This window comes from Nyctibius grandis, chromosome 1 (genome assembly GCF_013368605.1).
Source record: "Nyctibius grandis isolate bNycGra1 chromosome 1, bNycGra1.pri, whole genome shotgun sequence".
Lineage (NCBI taxonomy): Eukaryota > Metazoa > Chordata > Aves > Nyctibiiformes > Nyctibiidae > Nyctibius > Nyctibius grandis.
In genome coordinates, this window is record NC_090658.1 from 11859307 (window position 1) to 11883066 (window position 23760).

Here is a 23760-nt window from a genome sequence, read left to right on the forward strand (position 1 = left end):
CAAATACTTGGAGTAATTGAAACTAATTATGGGATCATTTCTTTTACTGCTCCGTAGTGTCGGAAGATTACCAAATGGCTCCTTCCACACACCACTTGCTCATTCTCCATAAGGCATCGTACTGTTTATTACACAGAGCCCATCCTGCCCCCAGCTCACTGGCTGCCAACAAACTCGCCTTGTGCAAGATCAGCCCTGCTCCAAGGCAGCGCGCAGGCTCTGTAACCACAACCCGCTTGCCTGCAGCGGGTGGAAAGAACATGTTAGCAAAGCCTGTTCAGTAAGTAATTAACAGGACCACTTAGACTGAAAGAGTGGCAAAACCAATGCACTGATTCTGAAGCACCACGTGGCTTCCAAATTAACAAGCATCCATTTGGTGTTGCAGCCTGTTTGCTTCTTTAATGACCCATTTCCAGAACTAAATAATTCACAGGACATTTCTGAGTTACTGGAGTAAATTAATTGGCATTCCTCCTTACCTCTCGTACTGTTGCTAACTGGCAAATAAAAGGCACAGACAGGCCCCTTGTAACTTTTAAAAAATATTGGTGAACCGCAAGTCGACATTTTGTACACAATCTATCCCATCTGATACTGCTTACTTTGAAATAATCCAATCAGTCAAATAAACACGGAGAAAGTTTGGTCCAAGATCAATGGTTTTTATTATTTCAAACTCAGACAAATATATTTCTGAAGAACACTAACACAATTATTTTCACAAGCATATTAAAAATATCTGCCTTGCATGAATGGTTATAATACTAAAATTCATGCTATTCAGATCTCAATAGCATAATAGCAAATTAAAGACATTTTCAGCTGTATAAATCACTACACTATAGTGGACAGTAAATAGTATTTCCTGGTTTTAGGGCAAACAACAATCCAGTGGCAGTGAATTTACCACAAAATACAGGTATTGTGAGTACAGCTACACCTAGCTTTGAAACACCAAAGCAGATCAGCTTCAGCCTCTCCTGTTGTCATTAAACTTCTCGGCTATTTTCTGCAGCTCCAGATCCATCGCGGCCAGGTTTTCCAGTTCTTTTTCCTGTGAAAACATAAAAAGCGTTTTACACATCAAATATGTTAGCAAATGTTGTGTTCCATGAAAATGAGCAACAAAGGCCATTTCTGAGGCACCTCCTGCTACTTACTGGTCGCTGGGCAGCTTGCTGGGGGTGGGTGTTAACAGCAGGGCAGCACACACTTGGGAGATTTGTGCAATTTCCTGCTCTTAACCGAATTAATCTTAATCCTGGCCTCTATTAGGAATAGTGTAGCCAGCCGGTCTAGGGAAGTGATCGTCCCTCTGTACTCGGCACTGGTGAGGTCGCACCTTGAATACTGTGTCCAGTTCTGGGCCCCGCACTTCAAGAAAGATGTTGAGGTGTTGGAGCGAGTCCAGAGGAGGGCGATCAAGCTGGTGAAGGGTCTGGAGGGTCTGACCTATGAGGAACAGCTGAGGGAGCTGGGGTTGTTTAGCCTGGCGAAGAGGAGGCTCAGAGGTGACCTTATTGTCGTCTACAACTACCTGAAGGGAGGTTGTAGTGGAGTGGGAGTCGGCCTCTTCTCCCGGGCAACTAGCTATAGGACAAGAGGACACAGCCTCAAGCTTCGCCAGGGGAGGTTCAGGTTGGACATTAGGAAGAATTTCTTTTCAGAAAGGGTTATTAGACATTGGAATGGGCTGCCCAGGGAGGTGGTGGAGTCACCATCTCTGGATGTGTTTAAGAAAAGACTGGACATGGCACTTACTTAATGCCATGGTCTAGTTGACAGGGTGGTGTCAGGGCAACGGTTGGACTCGATGATCCCAGAGGTCTCTGCCAACCTGGTTGATTCTGTGATTCTGTGAATTAGGGCTGGGGAAAGTATCAAAATACTCACACTGAGAGCTGGACCTAATTACAGCTTGATCTTTTTAGCTGTAAAGAACCATTATCTAGTAGTAACCTCCTGCTATCTCACAGCTGCCAACTCCCTGCGGCATGCAGTCACTTCTGCTCAGGTGAAGGTCCCTTAGGAGGCTACAACCTTATTGCAGTGGTTCTGGCTTACAACACGCAGCAAGCACAGTGTGTGACAAGAGGAACACCACCACATTACCAGATGCCAGGGGAAAAAAAAAAATTAAGCAGCCAGTTCTTGTTTATGATGATGACTTGCTAATACCATTTAATCTCTATATAAATTAGTATCAAGCCTCCACTGCTCCCAGCCCAGCTTTGTGCACTAGATACAGCGACATACATGAGGAGCATCTAGCTGATGGGTGTAGACTCAATTTTCCTAGACACTGAAGCAGAACAGAAGTCCAACAAGAAAAGGATTCACACTACATGGGAACTACAGGCACGAATTGGGCTTACAAGCACAAGCCAGGCTCTGCTCTGCATTTACAGCTGGGAAGTCAATGGACAGCTGAATTGCACTCTAAATGTCCAACTTGCTTTTCAGCTGTCATAGAATCATTTTGGGTGGAAAGGACCTTTAAGATAATCAAGTCCAACTGTTAACCTAGCACTGCCAAGTCCACCACTAAACCATGTCCCTAAGCACCACATCTACATGTCTTCTAAATACCTCCAGGGATGGTGACTCCACCACTTCCCCGGGCAGCCTGTTCCAATGCTTGATAACCCTTTTGGGGAAGAAATTTTTCCTGATATCCAACCTAAACCTTCCCTGGCACAACTTGAGGCCGTTTCCTCTCATTCTATCATTTGTTACTTGGGAGAAGAGACCAACTCCTGCCTTGCTACAAGTGTTGCTTGCTAATTACCTCTCTGCTCCTGCTGCAACTGGCATTTTTGTTTTATTAGTCTGTAAGACCCTAGAGGGAGGAGGTAGGGCCCAAAGGGGAAGACAATCTCCTTTTTCTTCCTGTCTTGCAGCAGACAGAAGCTAATGGGGATGCACATTGTCTTTATTTTACAAAACAGTTCCACTGAATTCATTCAAAGAAAGCAGATTTTTACATCACTGAAGAACTGGCTTTCAACGTGACTTAATCTTGTGTTTTTTCCACACACAGTTTACCAGCTTCCCTAGGAATGGATTTAGAAATGTGCATGTAAAGTCAGCTTCCCCTAGCTTTTCCGAGAAACACCTGGACACGTACCTCCTCTTCTGTCAGAGGCCTCTGGCTCAGATTTCCTCTGTCATTCCTGATTACGTGACGTTTTTTCATGTCTTCTCCAGAATTGTACAACTCAGGGAATTCAGCTGATTTCTTTCTGTAGTTCAGAAGTTGTGCGAGTTGATCCATCTTGTTGTATTGCCTTTTCATATCATATCTGTTCATTTTGCCGAGATTCCTCTTCTCAGTAAGTCCGTGGTTCAGAGCACTTAGGATCTGCTTTTTCTCCCACCAGTCATAGTCGTTATATTCAGGGAAAAGACTCTTCTCGTTCAGGGCGGGCCTGCCTTTCTCTTTGCCTTCCAGAAGCTGCTCTCCTGCACTGTTCCTTTTCTCAACATGTCGGCTTTTCCACCACAGCAGCGGGTACAAAGGGCTGTAGGATGCCATGGTTCTCTTCTCATTCTCTGCAGGGAGACGGCTTCTGTACTCTTCCCTCTCTGCATATCTTCCCTCCTCCATATTCTCCTCTTCATTTTCCATTTGATCACTGCTGTGATGCTTCTTTTCTACCTCCTCCTCCTCCTCACTTTTGCCAGGATAGCGCTGCTGCTCTACACTGTCCTCGGCGCTGTAGTGTCTTCTGGCCTGACTTTTGTGCTCTCGAGCGTATGCTTTCTGTAACCCTTCATCTTCATCGTCCCACAAGCGGTATCTCCCTCCAGCATGGTGCTGCTCGTCCTTGCTGCCACCACTGAGATACCTGTCCAGCTCTTCCTCGCTTTCATCTCCAAGATAGGTCCTTCCCTCAGAACGGTACCTCCTCGCCTCACGTGATCCATCATGGTGTCTCCTCTCCTCGTGCCATTTCTCATTACTTTCTTCACTGTGGCGATGCCTCTTGTATTCTTCTTTGCTGCTGTCTTCACTCTGCTGCCACCTTTCTCTGTACTCCTCACTTCCCTGGTCTGCATGCCTCTTCTCCTCCACCTCTTCAGACCCCTGCCTCCCATGATAACCACTCTTCTCCTCACGCTGCTGCTCAGACTCTTCATGATGTTTCTGATGGTTCATTTTGTCCCAGAGATGGGCCTCCTCTGTGTTTGATTCCTCAGCTAGTTCCTCTTTCTCACCACCACGGCCCCTCTTCTCTTCAGAGGAGTCACCCATTCTATGCTTCCCATGATAACGTCTGGGTTTGTAGGGTTGCTTTTCCTCCTCTGTTTCTTCACTCTCATCAGATGCTTCATGCTCTTGCTGAAGGGAGAAATCACGTTCCTTAGACTCATGGTGGTATTTTTCACTTCTTTCTTCCTCTGCCTCTCCCTCTTCACCTTCATGAATTCTTTTGTGAGGGCTCTGCATTCCCTCCTCCGAATGCCAGTGGCCCATGGGGCGCTGATCATTCCCATCAGGGAACTCCACTGTGCTCATGCCTCCAGAGTGGGACTTCTTGTTTAGAACAGCATGCTCTACCTCTTCGCCATGACGCTTGCTCTCTTTGCTTTCTTCTTCACTGTGGTAGCTCTTCTCCTCCTCTCTTCCAATTTCCTGATCATGTTTCTTTTCTTCTGTATGAAGTCTCTCTTCTTGAATAGGTGTGTGGTGTCCATCCTCCTCTTCCTTGCTTTTACCTTCCTCGTGAGGAAGTTTTTCCTCATCACTTCCCTTCATGTACTTTTTAGACTCCTCTTCTGCCTGACTTTGTTCTTTCTCCACACTCACGGTATGATGTTTTTCAGTCTCTGCTGGGTCTTTCAAACGCCTCACTTCAAGTTGTTTGTTTTCACTTCTCTCTCTGTCATTTCTGCCACCTACAATAACAAAAGCAGCATAATGAAGTAATCCAACTCTCCACTGAAGCGTTATTTCAGTTTAAATAGATAACTGGCTTCCCAAAGTAGAACGAAGATTTGGACAGAATTATATTTTTAATTCTGCTTTTAAAATTAGTGATTTGCTAGTATTTTGTATGTTTGCCTGGAAAAGCATTAACTAATTTTCATTTAAGTAAGCATTTTAAAGTTCCACTGAAATTTCCAGAATAAGTTTTCCTCCTTGACTTTTTTCTTTGTTTGTGATCACATTTTTAGTATTGAATTCAATTAACTCTCATTCCCCTTAAAAATCAATGGGATCTGGAGTTGTGTTCAGTTCTTTGAATGTCAGGCCTTATCCATCACATACGCTTATTCACAAAAAAAATACAACCATCTATTTCAAGCTACTCAAAAATATCTGGGACTTTTAGCAAATTTTAAAAGTTCTAAATTGACTGAAAAAAAAATAAAAAGAAAGAAATCTGTTACTTTGCAGTAGTTATGTTTAATCAAATCATGCTGCTTCCACTATTTCCAAAATGCTAAATGAAAGTCTGACGCTGACCACAATGGTAACAGCATATTTCTATGAAAATATTTCTGCTTCACTCATGTCCGAGTAACATCATAAATAGATCACAAATCCTAAAAGTTTTCAGACAATAGCTGCACAGATTTAAAAATAGCTCATTGCTTCTGAAAAGCTTCTCATTATCTAATGTTCTTGGAGGAGATCTGTCTAATGGCAAAAATATGGTCCTTACCCTCTCTTTCCAGTAAGTGTTTTTTCATTTTCCAAAAAATGGCAAGTATACAGGGTTTTTTTTCTGAAACTAAAAATATCATAAACAAAGCCTGATGCCTGATGGCATTCAGCATCTCCTGGAAACTTGGGGCTGAGTTAGATACAAATACATGTATTCCCAAAGCCCAAAACCTGGGCATCCTCTTCTGATGACTGTAGTAGGCAATGTATTATTCCCTCTATAAACGAGCAGGAGACAGATGGGTTTCGCTATTGCTTCTTGCTGGCAGGTAAGTTCAAGAGCCTTTTTATTGTTCTGTAATCAAATAAATATGTGGACAGAAGAGAAAAATGTGTGTTCTGCAGTTTGGCACAGTGTCAAACTTAACCACACTTCACTACAGACAGTAATCAAGCATGCAAACAGGCTTACACCTTGACATTGAGGCAGCTAAGCACCATGCTGTCGGAATGAGCTCAGCTGAAATGAGCACTCCCACAGGGAGCTTTCAGCACACGTCTCCAGACCTCTGGAATCAGTACCACAAACTGGAAAGCTTCTGAGCTAAGCAAAAGACTCCCCTCTCCTGAGCTGGGTGTGGATTCAGTTGCCACCAGGCACAGGAGCCTTGTTTGATTTAAGCGGCGGTTATTTGAAGCCAGTTCCGACCCTCTGGGATGCATTCAGCATGTGGTCCAAACTCAGTCACATTTGTTGACCTCTCAGGCTACCTAAAGAGCTCGTCTAGTTCTCTCAGGCTCTGCAGGTGGCTTAAGTAAAGAGCCACGTGTGTTAGCCAAGAATCCCCGACAGTTACCAGGTCAGGCTGTATGCTCTTTAAGCAAGACAGACTAAACAGAAGGAAATCAGAATTCTGACACTGAAATTCAGAGGTACCAGTTTCACACAGGCTGAAATAACAGTTCAGCAGCTCCAACACAAGAGAGAATCCATCTAACAAATTCCTTTCACAAGTTCAGATAATGTTGTACTTACTCTGCTTCAAGATTTCTTTGCATTCAGGATTAATTGGTGGTGCATTTGGCTTAGACAGAGCATCAGACAGAACTTCCACTATGCACCGTGTTACCTAGAAGAAACAAAACAGGAGAAAAAATTCGCATGGCAAAAATGGAAATCCTACTTCTCAACCAGTTAGTGAGGAAAGCTTGTTTAAGATTAGAGTTCAGGCTAATATTTATGAGTTTTGAGTAATTCCCAGCTCTACCACAACTTCCTGTGCATTTGGGCAACAAGTGCTTTGCTCCTCACTCCCATACCAGTAAGTGGAGGATAGTCATTAGCTCTTTTTATCTCCCCTTTTGTTTGCATAGGTAACAGGCTCCTTTCATACATTTTAAAATACTAGATACCCTATTCAGTACAAAGAAGAGTCAAACAACATGTGGTAACAGCACTCTACAAAAACAATAACCAACACAAGTTCAAAAGATGAGGATCATCCTGTAGGATCTGCGCAAAAGAGGATGCTGCAAAGGTGTTACCAGAAGTATTGCTTAGATTGCCAATAAACCAAAAATGCCTTTATAGCCTCTGTAAGTTACACGCTCCATATTTCTTCACGTGTGTGTGCTGTAAGCCCTGCCCCTTTTAGTGCTTAACATTCAACTGGATAGTCTTCTGGAAGCAGAGGAAACTGATGGACTTCGGCAAGTCACACAACCTTCTCTAATCCTAAGCGCTACCAAAGTAGCTCTTCAGTACAAATTCAGGCAGAATTATTTTCAAGTGTTGGAAGTTTTTGGTTGTGGGTGAGCACTCAGATTGCCAGGGGTAAGAGAGTCTCAGGCTAACAATCCGGTTGGCTGGATGGGAGGAGACAATAAAACATTTATACAGCCGTTTGTCTTTTAACTGGTTTTAGTTATTACCAGGTGTTTACTAATCTAAATGATCACACTATCAACCAGTGGAGAGGGTCTGATGTCAGGTTACAGGGTCTGTTGTCAGATTACAGGTGCTGAGAGCAGCTAATGGCATTTATTTAATCAAACAGGTTAAGAATCTCTTTCCAAAGCAGGAGCTGGGAGGACTGCATTAGAAACCCCACTGCATAGTTGGTAACTGTAGATATTTCACCTTTCTTCAAAGTTGCCATCTCAACTTTTACAGTCCAATAACATGTACTATCAAATAATACTTCAGATCATTTTTCGGGCAGCTGTACAACGTAGAGTTTCAAAAGTACCACACTGACACAAGAAGCCAGCTTCCATTTTCATCAAATGCACTGAAGTGCATGCAGGTATCATCTGACAGCTAAAGGGAACTCCGAGTTCCACGTCACCAAAGATCTCTTAAGAGTTTACCCTTAGGAAAAAAAAGCATTACCCTGAGAGTTTAAAGACAAAACATGGAGAGCATGTGACTGATATTTTCTGAAATTTGCTTTGACATACAGCTACTCACCATTTCTTCAATATGGTCTTTTTCCACTGGAACTGCACTGACACCTAAAAGAAAAACAAATTATTACAGACTCATTAATGCTAGCAACAAGCATCACTGACAGGAGTCTTCAGTCAAACTGGTCTGATGAGATGGCTTGAGTTTTAGGTTGGCAGGTCAGTAAACAAGACACATTTTGCATTACATCTTTGCTTTTCCATCCTGAATAAGAAATGTAAAGTTGGAGCCTAGCATGAGAGAAGAGGCACGTTGACATTTCTAGCACAAAAAGAACATACACCAAAAAACGGAAAGCAATGCTTAAATTCTAAGACCAGAGCTTTACTGCAAGTCAGGCCTTCATGTAGCTGTACCTGCTTGGTGGTAAAAAAAAAAAACAGGAAACAAGCAAGGCCTGTTTGCACCCCAAGAGCCTTTTGGCTTCTGCAATGGGGTCTGGGTGCCCCACCACCACCTCCCCTATAGGAGACCATTCCCCAAGGCTTTAAAGCAACTACTGTCCCAATCCTACCGAAGAAATCCTGTCTCGCTTGGATAGGAGGCAGCTCCTGGAGGGAAGGACAGAGCCAGAAGGGACAGGAAAATTTCCATTCACTGAGTGGTCCACTATCATCCCAAGAAATAAGCAAAAAAATAAAATCCCAGTGGAAAACACTACTCCAGAAGGAAGCAGCACAACCCATCTCTCTCTCTCTCTGTCCTGAGGACATGTGGGGTAATAAACACCTCCTTGCACCAGTTCTACTGTACCTGGTCCAAGGTATTTGCTTTTGAAAAGAAGCTGTTGCAAATGAAACCTCCATGCTGCTTTATTTTGCCATCACTGCTGCAATATGTCTCCAGCTGGTTAATGAGCTTGGCTGCTGTGCATTATTAATAAACTGTGTCAAGTCTCATCCACCTTGAGATTTGCAGAAGTGACATTAAGCAAGTCTGCCAGCCACACACGAGTACGTAGAAGCAAGGCTTATTGTATCATGGCTTCACAGATTTATTGCAGGGTATATAATCATAGTACACAAATGTACACCTTGAGGTGCAGTTCTGAAGTTCTTATGCAAGTCAGGATAGTCTTAAATACACCTATCACCCTCTCTGCAGTACTGCTTGGTTGGGACAGCAAATCTGTAACAGATGAACACAAAACAGATTATAGAGATGAAGGGGGTCAGTTTACCTTACAGCATTAGGAAAACTAACACTGCCCCAAGGAAGTTTCCTGCAAAGCAGACAGGAGCGTGTAGCCTTGCACTGTTGAAAGCAGCAAAACCTTTCTTCTTTTCTGTGTCTGCAGAGGAAGCAGACAGCCCCTTGAGCGCTGACTGTGTGTAATAACTGAACACAATACAATAACAACTCTCTTGATATTTATACTGTCCTCTATTTTTGCTCCCCCAAACACATATGTCGGAATGTGCTTCTCCAGCCTCCATCTCTTCTCTGCATGTACAACTGCTGTCAGAGAAAGGAACCTACACAAGGATAGCACAGAAGGGATTCCCCTAAAATAGCGCTACATCCCTACCCCTCCATTTCCCCAGCACGCCAGGTGGTGTGTGGGGGACATGGTGCCATACCGAGCCAACCCTCTCCCCCATCTTTTGCGTTCAGTGCTGGCTGAGCCATGCTTTAGGTTACTTTATTTACTAACCTAGTATGCAAATGAGAAATAACTACCACACTGCACAGTGCTGACACCACTGCAGTCTAACCTGCCTGCATCCTCCATATGAGCACGGAGGAGAAGGATGTACGTATGTGCGGGGGCAAGAGACTGGCAGCCAAGACCCTTCTACTAAAAAAAAGTGTTATCTACTAAAAGGACATTCTCCCAATCCCACAGCAGTTGGAGACACTGGTCTTATGGCACAAGCTGCTCACAGTCACCACTTACATATAAGCAGAGGGGGTGACCTGCTTCATCGCCTCTTCTTGATGAGGCTCCTCTGGTCCTCCAGCCCCTGAGAAACCATGACACACACAAGGGCAAACATCTGATTTTGTCCTTTTAGTGATGCTGTCACAGCACATCTCCTGTGAGTTACACCCAGTTGATGTGACAAAGCACAGAATAAACTTCTGAACATCCTTTACTATTAGAGATGCCAACTTTGGGCTGCCTCTTGAGCGCTGTGTTAGTGGTGCAGGAATATAAAGTCAGGTTGTACTCACTGCCTTTGCCCTGTCATTCCAAAGCTCCCACCTCTCCAAGGAGATTTACAGATAGATTAATGACCATTAAGCAAGTGCTTGGTTAATGATGAAAGCTGACATGCACAGACAAAGAGGAAGCATTAGGCTATCATAACATTGTCAGAAGAAGCAAATGGTATTGGACATACGTAGTATTAACCTGCCCGGAGGAACAAAATGAGTATCCAGTCCATCCCAGAGCCTGAAATAATATACTGAGTCAGCTGCTCTGCCAGAGCCGAGACAGGAAGCCTGTGGGGAAGCCAGCATGCCCCACTTTACACCAGTGCTGGCAGCGCTAGCCTGTGCCAGCTGGCAAGAGCGCCCTTGCGGCCACCTGCCAGCTGGAGATGGCTGGCCAACACCTCTGCCTTCCTCTCCACATGTGTTCAGGAGGGGTGAAGCCATTACCCTGGCATTGCCGACAGTGTCGGGTGGCAGAGCACCCACCCACCAGGCTTGCGGGGACACAGCAGACAGTACAAAGTCAGAGCAGACACCAAGATGGAAACTCTTCCCCTGACCATGCGCAAAAAACAGACCAGAGACCCACAAAGTAAAGTAAAGCCCTGCCTCTGCTTTCCCCTCCTGAACCAGATCTGCCCAGGCAGCTACAATCAGATTATTTGATTTTGCAGAAGTGCTGAGAGCTGATGAAGATCACGAAAAAGGATGAGAAATGAAGGACAAATTCAGGTGGCTTTTACTTGCATCTCCAAGACTGGGACTGATCTTTTGGTGGGTCCCTGATGAAACCCCCACATAGCTCTATTTCAGTAATGCCAATGACTCAGTGCAGTGCCATCACTCATCAAAACGTCAGCAAAAACCTTTCCTAGGAAAGATCACAGAAACTTTGGCATATTGATTTGCAGAAGGAGCACTAGAAAGTTCTTAATGTTTCACTGATTCCCAGCCCCAAACAAACTCCTTAGTTCAGTGATTCTGGCTGACATTGGAAAGCAAGATAGCCAAAAAGGACATAAAGAGATACCTGACCTGTTTGATGGCATAAACAGGAAAAAACATCTGGTAAGAAATCCTCATGGGGTCTGTGGAATAAGTCTGGTGAGCTTCTCTGGGTTGGGGTCTCTCCCCCATCTTCCACCCTCCCCTTTGACTACAATAAAGGCACTTGAAAGTAGTTGACTTCATTATAGAGTTTCTGTACAAGTCCCAGAAGCGTTTCCATGTGGAGACCTCTAATACACCTAAAGCCAAATTACTCAACCCAGAACGACACCGATTCTTTCAAGAAATGATGTAGTATGCACAAAAAGCTACAAAGCCAAGCAATCACCTCATCCTATTCTGTTTAATCTTCATTTCACAGGGTGGTTTTAATACCTAATGCCGCATGCCAAAAAATGTTTCTGTTAGTTAAAGCTGCAGACCTGCTGCTTCACAACCGCCTCCCGGTACCAAGAATTAGCTGGCACAGACCTAGCAGCACCGCTCGAATAACGTTATACCGAGAAGTCTTTGGGGAAAGAAACTCCTGGGGGAGAGAAATTAAAAAGTAGCGACCAGCCCTCGCACAGCGTGAGGGAAGGGGCCGGTGGCCGGCAGCGGCGAGCAGAGGGGTGGCGGGGCCGGGACACGGCGCCGGGCAGCCCGCCGGGCCCCCCGCAGCGCTCCGCCGCCCTCCCCAAGCCCCGGCCCTACCTCACCCCCCCAGCCTGAGGGGCGACCCCGGGGTGACGCAGGGCGCTCCGGGCATGACGTCACGCACTCACCGATGGCGTCACGCCTCCCGTAGCTGGGGGCTCCACCAAACCGCCTCACCCACCCCCAAAGCACCCCGCGTCCCGCGGGGGTTTTGAGCCGCCTCTCGCTCACGGGGAGGGCGGGCTTGGCCGGACCCGCCGCTGAGGGAGCCCCATGGCCGCCCTCCCCGCAGGGGGGCCCCGCCCTCGCTCTCGCTCACCTGCCAGGGCGGCGGCCCCCAGGAGGCCGAGCAGCGCCAGCGGCCCCATGCTCCGCTCCGCTCGGCTCCGCTCCGCTCGGCACGGCCCGGCGGCTCGCCGCTATTTAAAGGGGGGGAGCGGGGGCGGAGGTAGACGGGCGGGGGGCCCCGCCGGGAGCCTGCGTCACTCCGAGCCCCCGGGGGCGGCGCCGCCACCGCCCCCCTCCTTGTCCTCTCCCCCACAGCGGCGCCGCCCGCAGCCGCGGGACCCCCTCGGCCGGCATCGCCCCGCGCCCCCCCGCCGCAGGCCGCCCCCATCCCCATCCCTCGCCTCCTCCCCTCCATTCCGGCCCCCGCGGCTCGCCAGCACCGGGGGTAGTTTCTCCCAGGCCGGGAAAGCCGAGCTCATTTTCCCTTCCTTTGCAACGACCACATCTCTTCCTCCTGCACATCCCACCCCCCCCCCAATATCCCTAATACCCCTTTACATCCCCCCGCCCCACCATCCCCTCAGACCAGGAGACAAGCAGGGTTTCCATGCCCCTTTCTCCAGCTCCGAGGATGCGGTATCATGCCAAGCATGCCGGCTTTCCCACCGTCACGAGGATGCTGAGCCTCTGCCTACAGAGTGGAGGTGCGGGAATCCATCCCTCCCGAACAGCTCTCACAAGACATCACCGCTGTGTTTCCACATCCATTTCCCATCAAAGTCTTTTCAGGTGCTCTGGCAGCCTTTTTTTCCTGCAAGGTTTCCATCCCTTCCACTCAAATCATTGCCCTCGACCCTGCACACAGCAAACCCAGAAACGGAGAACCACTAGAAAGTGATTCCCGTACTCATGTCATCTGGTGAGTGAATGACACGCAGTGTTCCTCAAAGAGTTTTACAGGGGAAATCACTGCTCTCAGCATCCACCTCCACAGGCAAACCTCACATTTACTGTGATGATGCTCTGGGGAGCCAGAGCAAACCTAGAGAGATGAAGTTTTACACAATTTTCTTTAACAGCCCCCACTGTCCTAATTAGTCCTTGACAGACTGGAAAGCACAAATGACAAACTATGATGAGCTCTCCACAGAGCCAGTCTGAACACTCCCCCCAGTTCCCTTCAGAGCCAGGCAAAGACGTTGTTAAGACCAGGACTTGTTTTGCTTTTCCTTTCATTAACTCTTAGAGGGCCATCTCCAAATTATGTGTATTTTTCAGTTGTTCTTTTTTGTTTGTTCTCAGTGCTAAGCAGGTGGCCCTTTAATTGCCAGTGTTCATGGAGGACAATGGATCTACAGAACAAAATGGCAGTTATCTCTATTATCGTTCCGTGTACTATTATATTGTGTATTAACAATGCTAGGCTGCCATAATCATATATCCTTTAAACATATAAAACAGGACACAAGGACACAACACCCCAGTAAAACACACACAGCTTCATCTGTGTTTAAAGGAAGCCAGGAACTTCAGCTCCATGTAAAGCTTGTTTCAGAAGACAGCCTTTAACTCCAGGAGGCAAAGCCAGATATGTTGTTCACTTTGCATGCAGATTACAGTTTCCACAAAACAACAGAACCCGGTTACCTGGCCATCGTGAAAAGCAAATCAACACTGCAACATCTTCTCTGCTTCCTCAACCTCCCCCTCCTGCATGCCATTCTCGTATCGCCTATACAGGCCCCATCTCCACAGACAGATGCTTCTTCAGAAATCACCAGCCTTGACTGTGGGAAGTCAAGAGTGTGATCCAAAAGACTATGAAGAATTTCACTGGCTCCAAGACCCCCATGTCCTCCCCCATCTGCGTGAGGCTTCAGCCTGGCCTCAACCTCCTCAGCTGCTCACGAGAAAGAATTTTAGGTGAAACATTTGCCATTTAAGCATTCTCTGTTTCCCCAGGTGTATAAATAACACACTCTGGTTATCCTTGTGTAACTTCTCTACTCCAGCATTTTCTTGGCTATACTTATCTTGGACATGACACTCAAAAGAGGCAAGTGATACAAAGATGCTGAATAAAAATAGCCAGCTATTTTAGTATCTATGAGGTACTCGTACTAAGCACCTGTATCACACAAGTCCTGTTGATAGTCGGTACAACCACCACTACAGAAGGCTTCTGGCTGCAGAACAGCCAGCTGAGATTAAGCAGTCCCACACCACTGCCTCACGTGGCTTCCAGTCCTTCACACCGCAGCAGCAATCACTGGGGCTTCACGGCTGTTTTCTCTGGGCCAGTTGGTTTATCTATATTTGACTTGTAGAATTTCTCTTAAACGCTGCCTCACCTCAGCATTGTGTGGGTTGATCCCAAAGAATCAAGAAGTCCTATATTTGCCTTAGGTAAGAGAGAAGATGTTAAAGCACTGCCAGGGCATGTTTTGCCATCAGTCACATCAGGGTCTACACGGGAGCACATGTTAATGCCTCCCGATTTGATCAGAAATGAGGTTACAAAGATTTGCAAGTTTTGCAGGAGGTCACCTGAGAGGTCCGTGACAGGAGCAGGGACTGAACTGGAATGGAGTATATTTAATTCCATCTTCAGTGCCCAAGGGTAGGATTTCAAAACATGATCCCACAGACTTTTCTGCCAGTGCTGGAAAACCAGAGTGAATCCAAGCACTTTGTCTGCAGTTAATTAAGTCAGCCTGTGTTTTCAAAACAATGTCGCTTCACATGGAGTTTTGTAGCCAGGTATCTGTTGGCATGAGCTTCCCCTCAGATTAGGAAAGAGATGTGACTGCGTGAAGTCAGGATTACAGCACGCGGTGGCATATTTCACTCGATTGGTTGTGAGTGGCACACCCCAACCTCCCTTCTCAGATGTGTCAGAACTTTGACTGCAGTGATATACACGCCTCATCATGTTGTGACAATCTATCGCTCTATGAATAAACAGTATTTATCCTGCTGGATTCTCTCAAATACAAACACTTTTAAAAAACATACACGTTTGCTTCATCCTAGAAGCTAGAATTTCAAAGGATGACAAGCAAGTTTCTGTGTCTGAGCTCCTTCTAAATTGAGAGGAAACTGCTCAGGGAATATGAGGATTGCTCTCCTCTAATTAGATGTGCTAGTGGGATTATCTTCATTCTTGGATGCCAATTAGTTTTCATGGAATGAAAATCCTGCAGCCTATTTCACAAACTCATCTCTTTGATTCAGAAGGTGCTAAGGGGATGGATCTAGAGAAAAACACCAATCAAATCTGAAAAGCCAGCACCTCAAGGGACATCATCTATCCAGCTTCACTAATGGCAGCAAAAATCCTTGCAGAGGTCTTACGCATATGCAATACTGGTTGCAACATAACAGATAACGGAGTTGCACGGATGCTTAGGCTTTGCTACCATTATATATTGCCATATATATATTTACCCAGAGCTCACTAATACCAACCGTTACAGTGTCTTAGAGCTGGTGCAACATGTAGTTGAAACATGTCCCAGAAATTAAATTATCATCTTAGTAGCTCTACAGTGAGGCAGGATCAGGTACCTGGCTCATGTCTTTGTTTGTATGGTGATGGACTTCAGAGGAGTTAAAATCCATCAGACATATCCACTGGAGAAGGAACAGGCCAGTGCTCAGATGGATCTCATCTGCGCTGTGTCCAGACAGGGGGCCTGGCAAAGCAGAAGGGACAACCCTTCAGGGGTGCATATGCCCATATACACTCCAAAATCTTTGCATGCCTCCAGCCAAAGCCTCTGTGAGAGGCAGCAGCCAGGACCACACTCAGATCTCCTCCTTCTGATTGAGCAAAGACTACTTATCTATTACCAGGCACCTGCAGTGATGCTGATGAATGGAGCCTGCTTGTTGAGCTATGGGAGGATCTGACAAACGACAGGGACAGAGGTATCAGGAACAGTGTCTGCTTGAGCTGAATCCATGGGAGATGAAATGATACTGTTATTGGATAAGCCAAAATGCTTCTAAGCACACCTTGCAGCAGCCTGTGCTTGAGTGGATTGGGCTGGTACAGTTTGTTACTTCTAATACGTGGTTAGTGTGCACATTTTGGTTTAGCCTCTCTGTCATCTGAAACCCAATAGTGATAAAAAAAATGCAACCTCATAGCAGAGCTGAGTCCACGGCATGCAAATCACCTGAATGCACCAAGATATAAAACCACCTAATTCTGTATTTATGCAATAACCAGCTTCCAATTTAAATCTAAAATGCCCATCTTTTGCCCCTACTGAAATATTTCTGGGTCATTTTTTCCCCTGAAAGTTAAACACGCCTGTCACTGTCTCTGGCCTTAGTGCATGGTATCAATGAACTGCCCAGTAAACTGAGCTCCAGTTGAGACACAGAGGAGCTATGAAGAGACCCTGTGTGGTACAGATGTGTAATTTCTGTAGCGTGGGCAACTATCTTCTTTTTCTTTCTATATTTATACAGTACCTCACACAACAGGGTTTTGTTCATGCCACGTGCTCTTAGGCAGTACAGAAATAACTGCTAGAAACCGACTGCTAGTCCTTCGTCTCAAAAGACTTTCCTCAAAGAAAATCTAAGAATCTACAGGATATTTCTGCTTCAGAACCAAGAGAACCTTAAAAGTTCAGGTCAACTCTTCTTGAATTGTCTTTCTCGGTCATCTTTAAAAAAAAAAAGATGATTTTGCTCACTTGTAACCCTTTTCTCTTCCATGCAGGATCCTTCTAGCTCCATCTCATCGGTGATATATTTATTCCACAGTAATAATGTTACATGGTCAAATGGAAAAGAGGTTTAAAATATGCCTATAAGACATATCATAATTGTTAACAGCTATTAAAAATACACGCACAGACTCTGCTATGGTCTCCTGGAAAAAGCCCTATGCCAGCTGATATAAATCTTCAGGGCCTCTGGATATACTCACAGGCTACAGAAGATGTAAAGATATCACCAGAATGCTAAAAAAAAAAAAACAAAACAAGCCAAACCCAACACACAGGTAAGTGAGACAGGGAAGACCAAGTCTAAATGCAACCACTTCCCTGATATTCCAGGTTTTCCACATGAACATCTTCACATATGCTGCTCACACACACACCCCTATCTCCCCCTGCCCCCCCCAAGTCATTCCTCTTTCAGTGTTTGTCAGCTCAGATGGGAGAAAACTAGATTATGCTGCAATACAAAAATAAATACATAAATAAAAAGCAGACTTTGGGGCCTATGGAACAAAGGACAATTTTTCCATACTGCACTGTCAGCATGATTACCACTAAAAAGCAGTGCCACTTCCTACGTCTTTCCCTGACAGCAACTTGCCAATCTTACTCACTCCAGGCAGTAAATGCAACTTAGCTCTTGCAATTACACTGGTACAGCATCCATGGGAAAGATGACAGTCATGTGAAACAACATGCACGTGTCTTGCCCTCCTACAAGAGAAAGTCGGAATTTGCCTAATACTGTTGCACTGCTGGGATTTTTAGTCACAAGTCTCTTCATTTTATCTGTGCTGCCAGTTCTCACCTTAGTATAAATTCCTGACTTGCTGTCAGAAAATGATGTGCTGGAATCCCAGTCAAAACCTGCCACTCCACATGAACCGATCATCAAGCTAAAATGCAGCTTTGAATCCAGGGGAGCTCAAAAAGTCCTTATATGATTACTCATGGCTTTATGAATTTGGCTATGACTAAATCCTCTTCTAGCCCCAGCTGTAATGAAATTGCCTTGCTGACAACAGGAGCTACCTCCGCAGCCCCAGACACCTCCTCCTCTGCAAGGGGAAGTAACAGCACCCCAACACTCTCCTCACCAGAGACGAGTCCTGGACAAGGAGCATCCCCCAAAAGCTGTCAGCATGTCTCCCCAGCCCAGCTTTCAGATGCTCAGCATTGCTGCAGGACTGGAGCTCCCAGACAGCTGATGCCCAGAGAGAAGTCTGAGAGCTATAGGGCATCTCACCCTCCAGCCTGGGCACAGTGGAGCTGCACACTTAGGCCCCCGCTGCCCTCCCCCCCCAAAAAAAAACAAAAAACAAGCCCTGCCCAACCCCCCCAGCATTTTTTTTAAAGTATGCAATTAACCGCACTGGTAACCTCACTGGTGAAGAAGTTTGGGGCTTGTGCAGTAGACTGTTAAAACAAGATGGAAATTTCTTTCAGCAAGCAAAACACTGACTTAAGCCCTCATATTTTGAGTGCTGCTTGTCATTAAGCAAAAATTACTTTTACAGCTGCCTTTGCACTGCAAATAATTTCATTTAGGCAATGAAACAGTCCCGTTCAGTGTTTCTGTCTGCATTTTGTCAACTATGTATGTTCCATTTAATATTTACAGACTGGGGCACTAGTCTGGCTTACTTAGTAATTAATTTCTTTAAATATTTATAGCACTTTGACTCTCAGCAAGGGTTCTGTTTGGTAAGAACAATATTGTTCTGTGGTTGATAGTGTCATGGAAATTTCAGTGGCAAATTTCAAGTTTGTAAGATAAAAATATATAGATTTCTGCAACAGACCGTAATGATTTCAAAGGAAACTTTTTATTGCTGAACAATGTTAGGTACTGAAAAAAAAAAATCCCATTATGCCCTTGCACATAATTCCAGACTGAAAATACAGTGCTGAGAGATCTGTTTCATGATACCGGTACTCACACAGCAAAAGGAATCGCCAAAGAAATTTTCAATCAATCACCTCTTTTTCAATCGCCACTGGCACTAAAAACAGAAACCCAGCTGCAAAAAGACCCTGTGAAAGAGAGAGCTAAACCTGCAAAATGCAAGAGGAGTTTTTGCTAAGACCTCTTCCCACTAGAAAATAATTTTTTTCTTTTGCATACCCTGTTTTTGAGACTTTAAGGCTCTCTGTGTGAAATGCTGTGTGCTTGTAAAAAAGGCTTAAGAGGCTTAAGTTTAAAGGCAGCCTTGGGAACTGAAAATACCTGGCAGATACTCTGTCAGTGTAAATTTGCCTAGTTCTATCAGCTTCAGAGACTACATTCAAATGATACCAACGGAGAGCCAGGACAAGAGAGCACATCCCTGGCCTGTCATTTTAGGCTTTGCTGTAGACGCGTGAGTTTTCAGGCATTCCCTCCTGTGTAAGACGATAACTACCTACGTTTGTGATGTAGGGACGATTTTCCAGAGGCAAATGATAGTTATATTTCCTCTGAAAAATGCCATACAGACAAGTTAAGGCCTCTCAGGGATGTTGCCTTCCTCACACACAACCCCCCAGTTCACTGGATGCCACCATCCTTCTGTTGCTGAGTTTTTTCCAGTCTCATCTCCCCCATTACGACTCCAGGGACCTCAGATAACTCACCCCGACAGTGAGGCAGAGGAAGCAGAGGAACAAAATTTCAGTGCTGACCTGATATTTTGCAAAACACCCTCCCTGCCACTGCAGCACACCAGCTGGGAAAGCAATTCGTCCAGGCTCTGGAAAAGCAGACACCATAATACATAATGTCAGTAAGAATGAGCAGCTGGGAGTGAGAACCATCAGTGGGAAAAAGCCCAATAGACAGCAGCTCTGCAAACCAAGTGGCAGTAACCGCTTCTCCTTGCAGGAGGAGCACCCAGAGTTTGGCTCCCCAAAAGTGAAGGCTTTCAAATGCAACCTAAACCTTCCCTCCAGCCCTGCAATAACCAAGAAAGCACCCTCTCAAGGATAATCAGAATCTTTTCAGAGTAAAAGAGCTGCTCTGCCAGAGGCAGAATTAACGACACATTAATTCAATGATTTTGAATGTGTCACCTTTCTCCCAAGGGATCCCAGCTTGCTCCTGCATCCCAGCCTGGCCATCCACCTGCTCTAGTGCTCTGTCCCCACCTCCCTCCCTCTTGTCCCAACCATTTCGGTCGGGCATGGTGCAGTCTGGGCTGTGCAAGTGCTGACCGGCTGACAGGACAAGTACTGAGTGACCAACAGGCAGGATGGACATTAGCTGACTTACTTGTCTTTCCCTCAGGAAGGCATTAATTTGGGTCTCTCCTCTCTATCCATCGGCCAATAACATTAGTTTAGGTCCTCTTCAAACACAGATGGTCACAAACCTTCTGGCTTTGCCACCTCTGTGCAAACAATCCAGACAGCACTGGCATACCAAAGCTCTAAGCACAGATGCTACACGTGGATCTCATGGCCCCACACCAGGGCCACTGCTCTGTCCCTTCTCCAAAGATCTTTCCCTGGTCAGAGAGAGGAGCACAGTCTGGCAGAAACTCACCTCCACAATGCCTGGCACTCATTCACCATACCATCCATCTAGCTGATCTCGATGAGAAGTTTATGACTTTGTGGCTGCCAGAGAGCAGATATCAGGTTCCTGTTGCGCTCCCTTGGAAAAGCACCAATTTTCAAGAAGCAGCACCTACTGCAAGCAGCAGAGGTTCACCGCAGCTGGCACCTGGCAGCCTATGGGCAGGACCAGGCAGAGAGCAATGGGTATCTTTGCTGACATTCAAAATCCCATCACACACGTCTGCCTCTGCAGTTTTCCAGCCAAAAAACCTTGCAATGTGCTGCAGGCCCCCCGCCAGGGATGTAGGGCCAGCACACAGCCTGCCAGGGAATACAGAAAAAAGTTATTTCAAGATTAAATGTCCTCACAAGGTGGAAACCAGCAGATGCCAAGAGCTGTGACCTGTTATCCAGGGGTACTAATGTGGGAACCTGCCACCGCTTCCCTCTCCAGACCTTGCAAGGATGGCCTTGGCCAGCTGGGAGCCAGGCTCCCATGAGAAGGGGGTGGTGCCAGCTCCCCCTGGGGTCCTTAGCACCTTTGATGCCGTACTACCTTGTCCTCAAGTGTGTCTCTTGAAAGAGCACGTTTGGGACATTCTCTTTGGCACAATCTCTCTGGATTCCCAACAAGCGGCCATGCCTGCTCCCTTGGGCTTGGCCCCATATCTCAGCCATAGGCGATGCCCCAGGGTTTCCTCAGCCTTTCTGCTGGCAGCTGCTGGCAGAGAGTGCTGGCCGCACTCAGACAGAAGGCCCTTGGGGGTGACTCAGTCCAGCCACTCCACGTGACCTTTGAAAGGCTGAGCAGAAAGCGTTTTAAACACTCAGCGAGGAAAAAGACTTGTGTGCTGGTGCAAGCCCTGACAAAAGGCCCAGCATCCTATTGTAACCCTGGGGGTGTAGAGGTGGTGCAAGAAGGAAAAACAGAAAAACTGACCCTGAAAGAGACTCTACTACCCTGGACATGGGGAAGAGAAAGCCATAGTGGGTGGCTTCACCAGCTCTCATGTGAGGCGTACTGAGCCTGCAAAGTGTCACACCTGACTTTGGAAAGAGACAGTTCCCACACGCCGCCTCCTCCATACAGACCCATGTCGGGTGGCCACCTCAGGGAGGATATTTCAGCTCAAACGGGTAAAGCATGGCAATTTTACACTGGGAACAAAGTTAAGAGGACACCTCTGTTCAAGGTTAGGAGCACCCAACGCTGGCTGGGCAGTGTATATGGGTGACTGTCCCACCCAGGCTGAGTAGCTCTGAGAACAACCTGGGACCAGGGCTGTTGAGGGTGCCTGCTGCACTCAAATGCTGAACAAGAAGTGTCTGTGCTTAATCAGCTTTATTTCTTTCTCCTCATGGCAGGCTGGGTGCTGATACCACCTCATCAAGTGCTAGTGCTACAGAGGCACCCCATGGTAGTGGGAACAGGAGGAAGGGGCCCAGAAATCAACCTGACCCTTGTCCAGCACACCACTGCATTTTGAGCCTGATCCACTGCTGCCTCTGGAAAGATTCCCCCAGCCTCCAAACAGCCTTTAAGCCACAGTCTGTGTTTCCTCATCCCAGAAGATTTTTTTTTTCTCAGTAATTCACATGCAACAAGTTTATTCTTGAATATCAGACAACCAGCGTTAACATTCACGGAGACAAAAACCCAGGCATGAGACTTGTCTACATACACAGGTTTTCTCATCACTCCAAGTGGTACTCACCTCATGGGTACCTCTTTCTGCTTCCAGTAACAACATGTCTCAAAACTAAGACCTTTCCTTACTGAAGTGAGAACTCAGATCACAAAAAAAAGCCACTCCAAAGTACAAAACAAAGCAACTCCCCTATAGATCCAGCCATCCCGTGGAGGGAAGAAGTGCTTTGAGAACACATAGGCAGTTATCCCACAGCCGCCTTCAACTGTGTCCTGACTCTCTTGGCCCCCAGCCCATGCCCCAAGCAGTGATGATCCCTCAGGGACCCCCCAGACCCAGGAAGGATGAGGGAACAAGGACGTGAAAACAAGCTGGCCTCACAGAGCCCATGCCGAGTTGCTTCTTAAACAAGGGGGCCTGGACCACAGACACAAAACCATGTTATTTCAACCTCTAACTGCAGCCTTTCTAGGGGAGTTGCTGTTAGACACAGATGTGGGTGTAAATGCCCTGTCCTCTCACTCCTTCTTCCAAGCTCTCACATACCCAGAACAAGCTGCTGGAAACTCAGAACAAACCGATTTGTGAAGGTCACACTGAAAATGTGTTGCAGGGCATAGCACTGATCGCCCCTGTTCCCACCTCAGTGTCTTTAATCACAGAATTCCCTTCCTGGCAGAAGGTAGTGATTTTAGCACCCATTTAGCAGCATTCCTGGCCCATGTACTGCGTCTTACCCAGAAACGGGTCATTACAGATAACGCTGAAAAGTGTTACCTGCCCTGAGGCTGACTGACATTTCCCATTACTAGAACCTACCTTCTAGCGCAAGTGAAACTTTGTTCAGCTTGAACTGAGGTGAGATTTTCCATGCCAGATGTTCTTTCATTACAAGATTTTTCCCTCTTAATTCACAGCACCTGCAAATAAATAAGCCACTGCAAAGGCAATTTAAATAAAGGTTTGACCTTTCAGCCATGAGTTTTCTGGCTTTGGTTAGCTCCAGCTACTGTCTTAATCACATCTTATTGTTTCATGCTTTGTGTGCTATACGCCAGTTTTTACCTTTAAGGAAGAAATGCTGGCATATGTTGTTGGCTAATAGATGTGTGGGGAAAAATAGTCATTAGGGAAAGCCTACAAGAACAGGGTATTTTTAAAATGAACTTTTGTGTTGTGGGAAAACATGCGTCCTACACAAAATCACCTACGCTCAATAATGAAATAGACACATTTATATGGGATGTATATTGCCTGTTGTACATTGATTTTACCAACCATATGTCCCGATATACCCACGCATACCAAAACACCTCAAACTCCTGGGGAAAGATCCTCCGCTGGTGTAAATGGCCCCACCTCCATGCACAACCTGGGAGCTACTTCACTGACGCCTGCTAAGGATCTACTCCGACATCTGTCTTTCACAGGGGCTCAGCTCTCTCCCTGGCTGCCTTTTGCCTCCACGATCAGGCAGGCCATTGGCATGAATCAGTGCCTCCCACTAGCCACTGCGTGGGAGGGAAAATAAAAATTCTGTCAGAGTAGGCATTAGTGAGGCCATCAATACCAAACAACCTGGAGGTGTTCCAAGCCAAGGAAAGCGGGGAATGACTTAACAGCAGGAGGATTCGTCAAGAATGATGAAACAGTTTGGATCAGGCATTTATGTAAGGTTCATTCTGGGAACAGCGAGGCAGCACTTGCTGCCTGCCAGACTGAGTC

At 46.2% G+C, this 23760-nt stretch overlaps 1 protein-coding gene across 7 annotated transcripts in view; it reads right to left on the reverse strand.

The window, feature by feature from the left end:
• Positions 1–693: 693 nt before the first annotated feature.
• CHGB (chromogranin B) overlaps positions 694–23760 on the reverse strand; it is a 78890-nt gene continuing 55823 nt past the window's right edge. For 6 of the 7 annotated variants that reach the window (XM_068398064.1, XM_068397879.1, XM_068398155.1 and 3 more), the window contains 4 exons: positions 8085–8128; positions 6651–6744; positions 3131–4902; positions 694–1057 (listed from right to left, as the gene is read on the reverse strand). In XM_068398064.1, the coding sequence (XP_068254165.1) occupies positions 974–1057; positions 3131–4902; positions 6651–6744; positions 8085–8128 (1994 nt within the window). In that variant the 3' untranslated portion in view covers positions 694–973. Of the gene's footprint in view, positions 1058–3130; positions 4903–6650; positions 6745–8084; positions 8129–12204; positions 12267–23760 lie in introns of those variants that run through there. The other variant, XM_068398322.1, reaches the window with a different exon arrangement.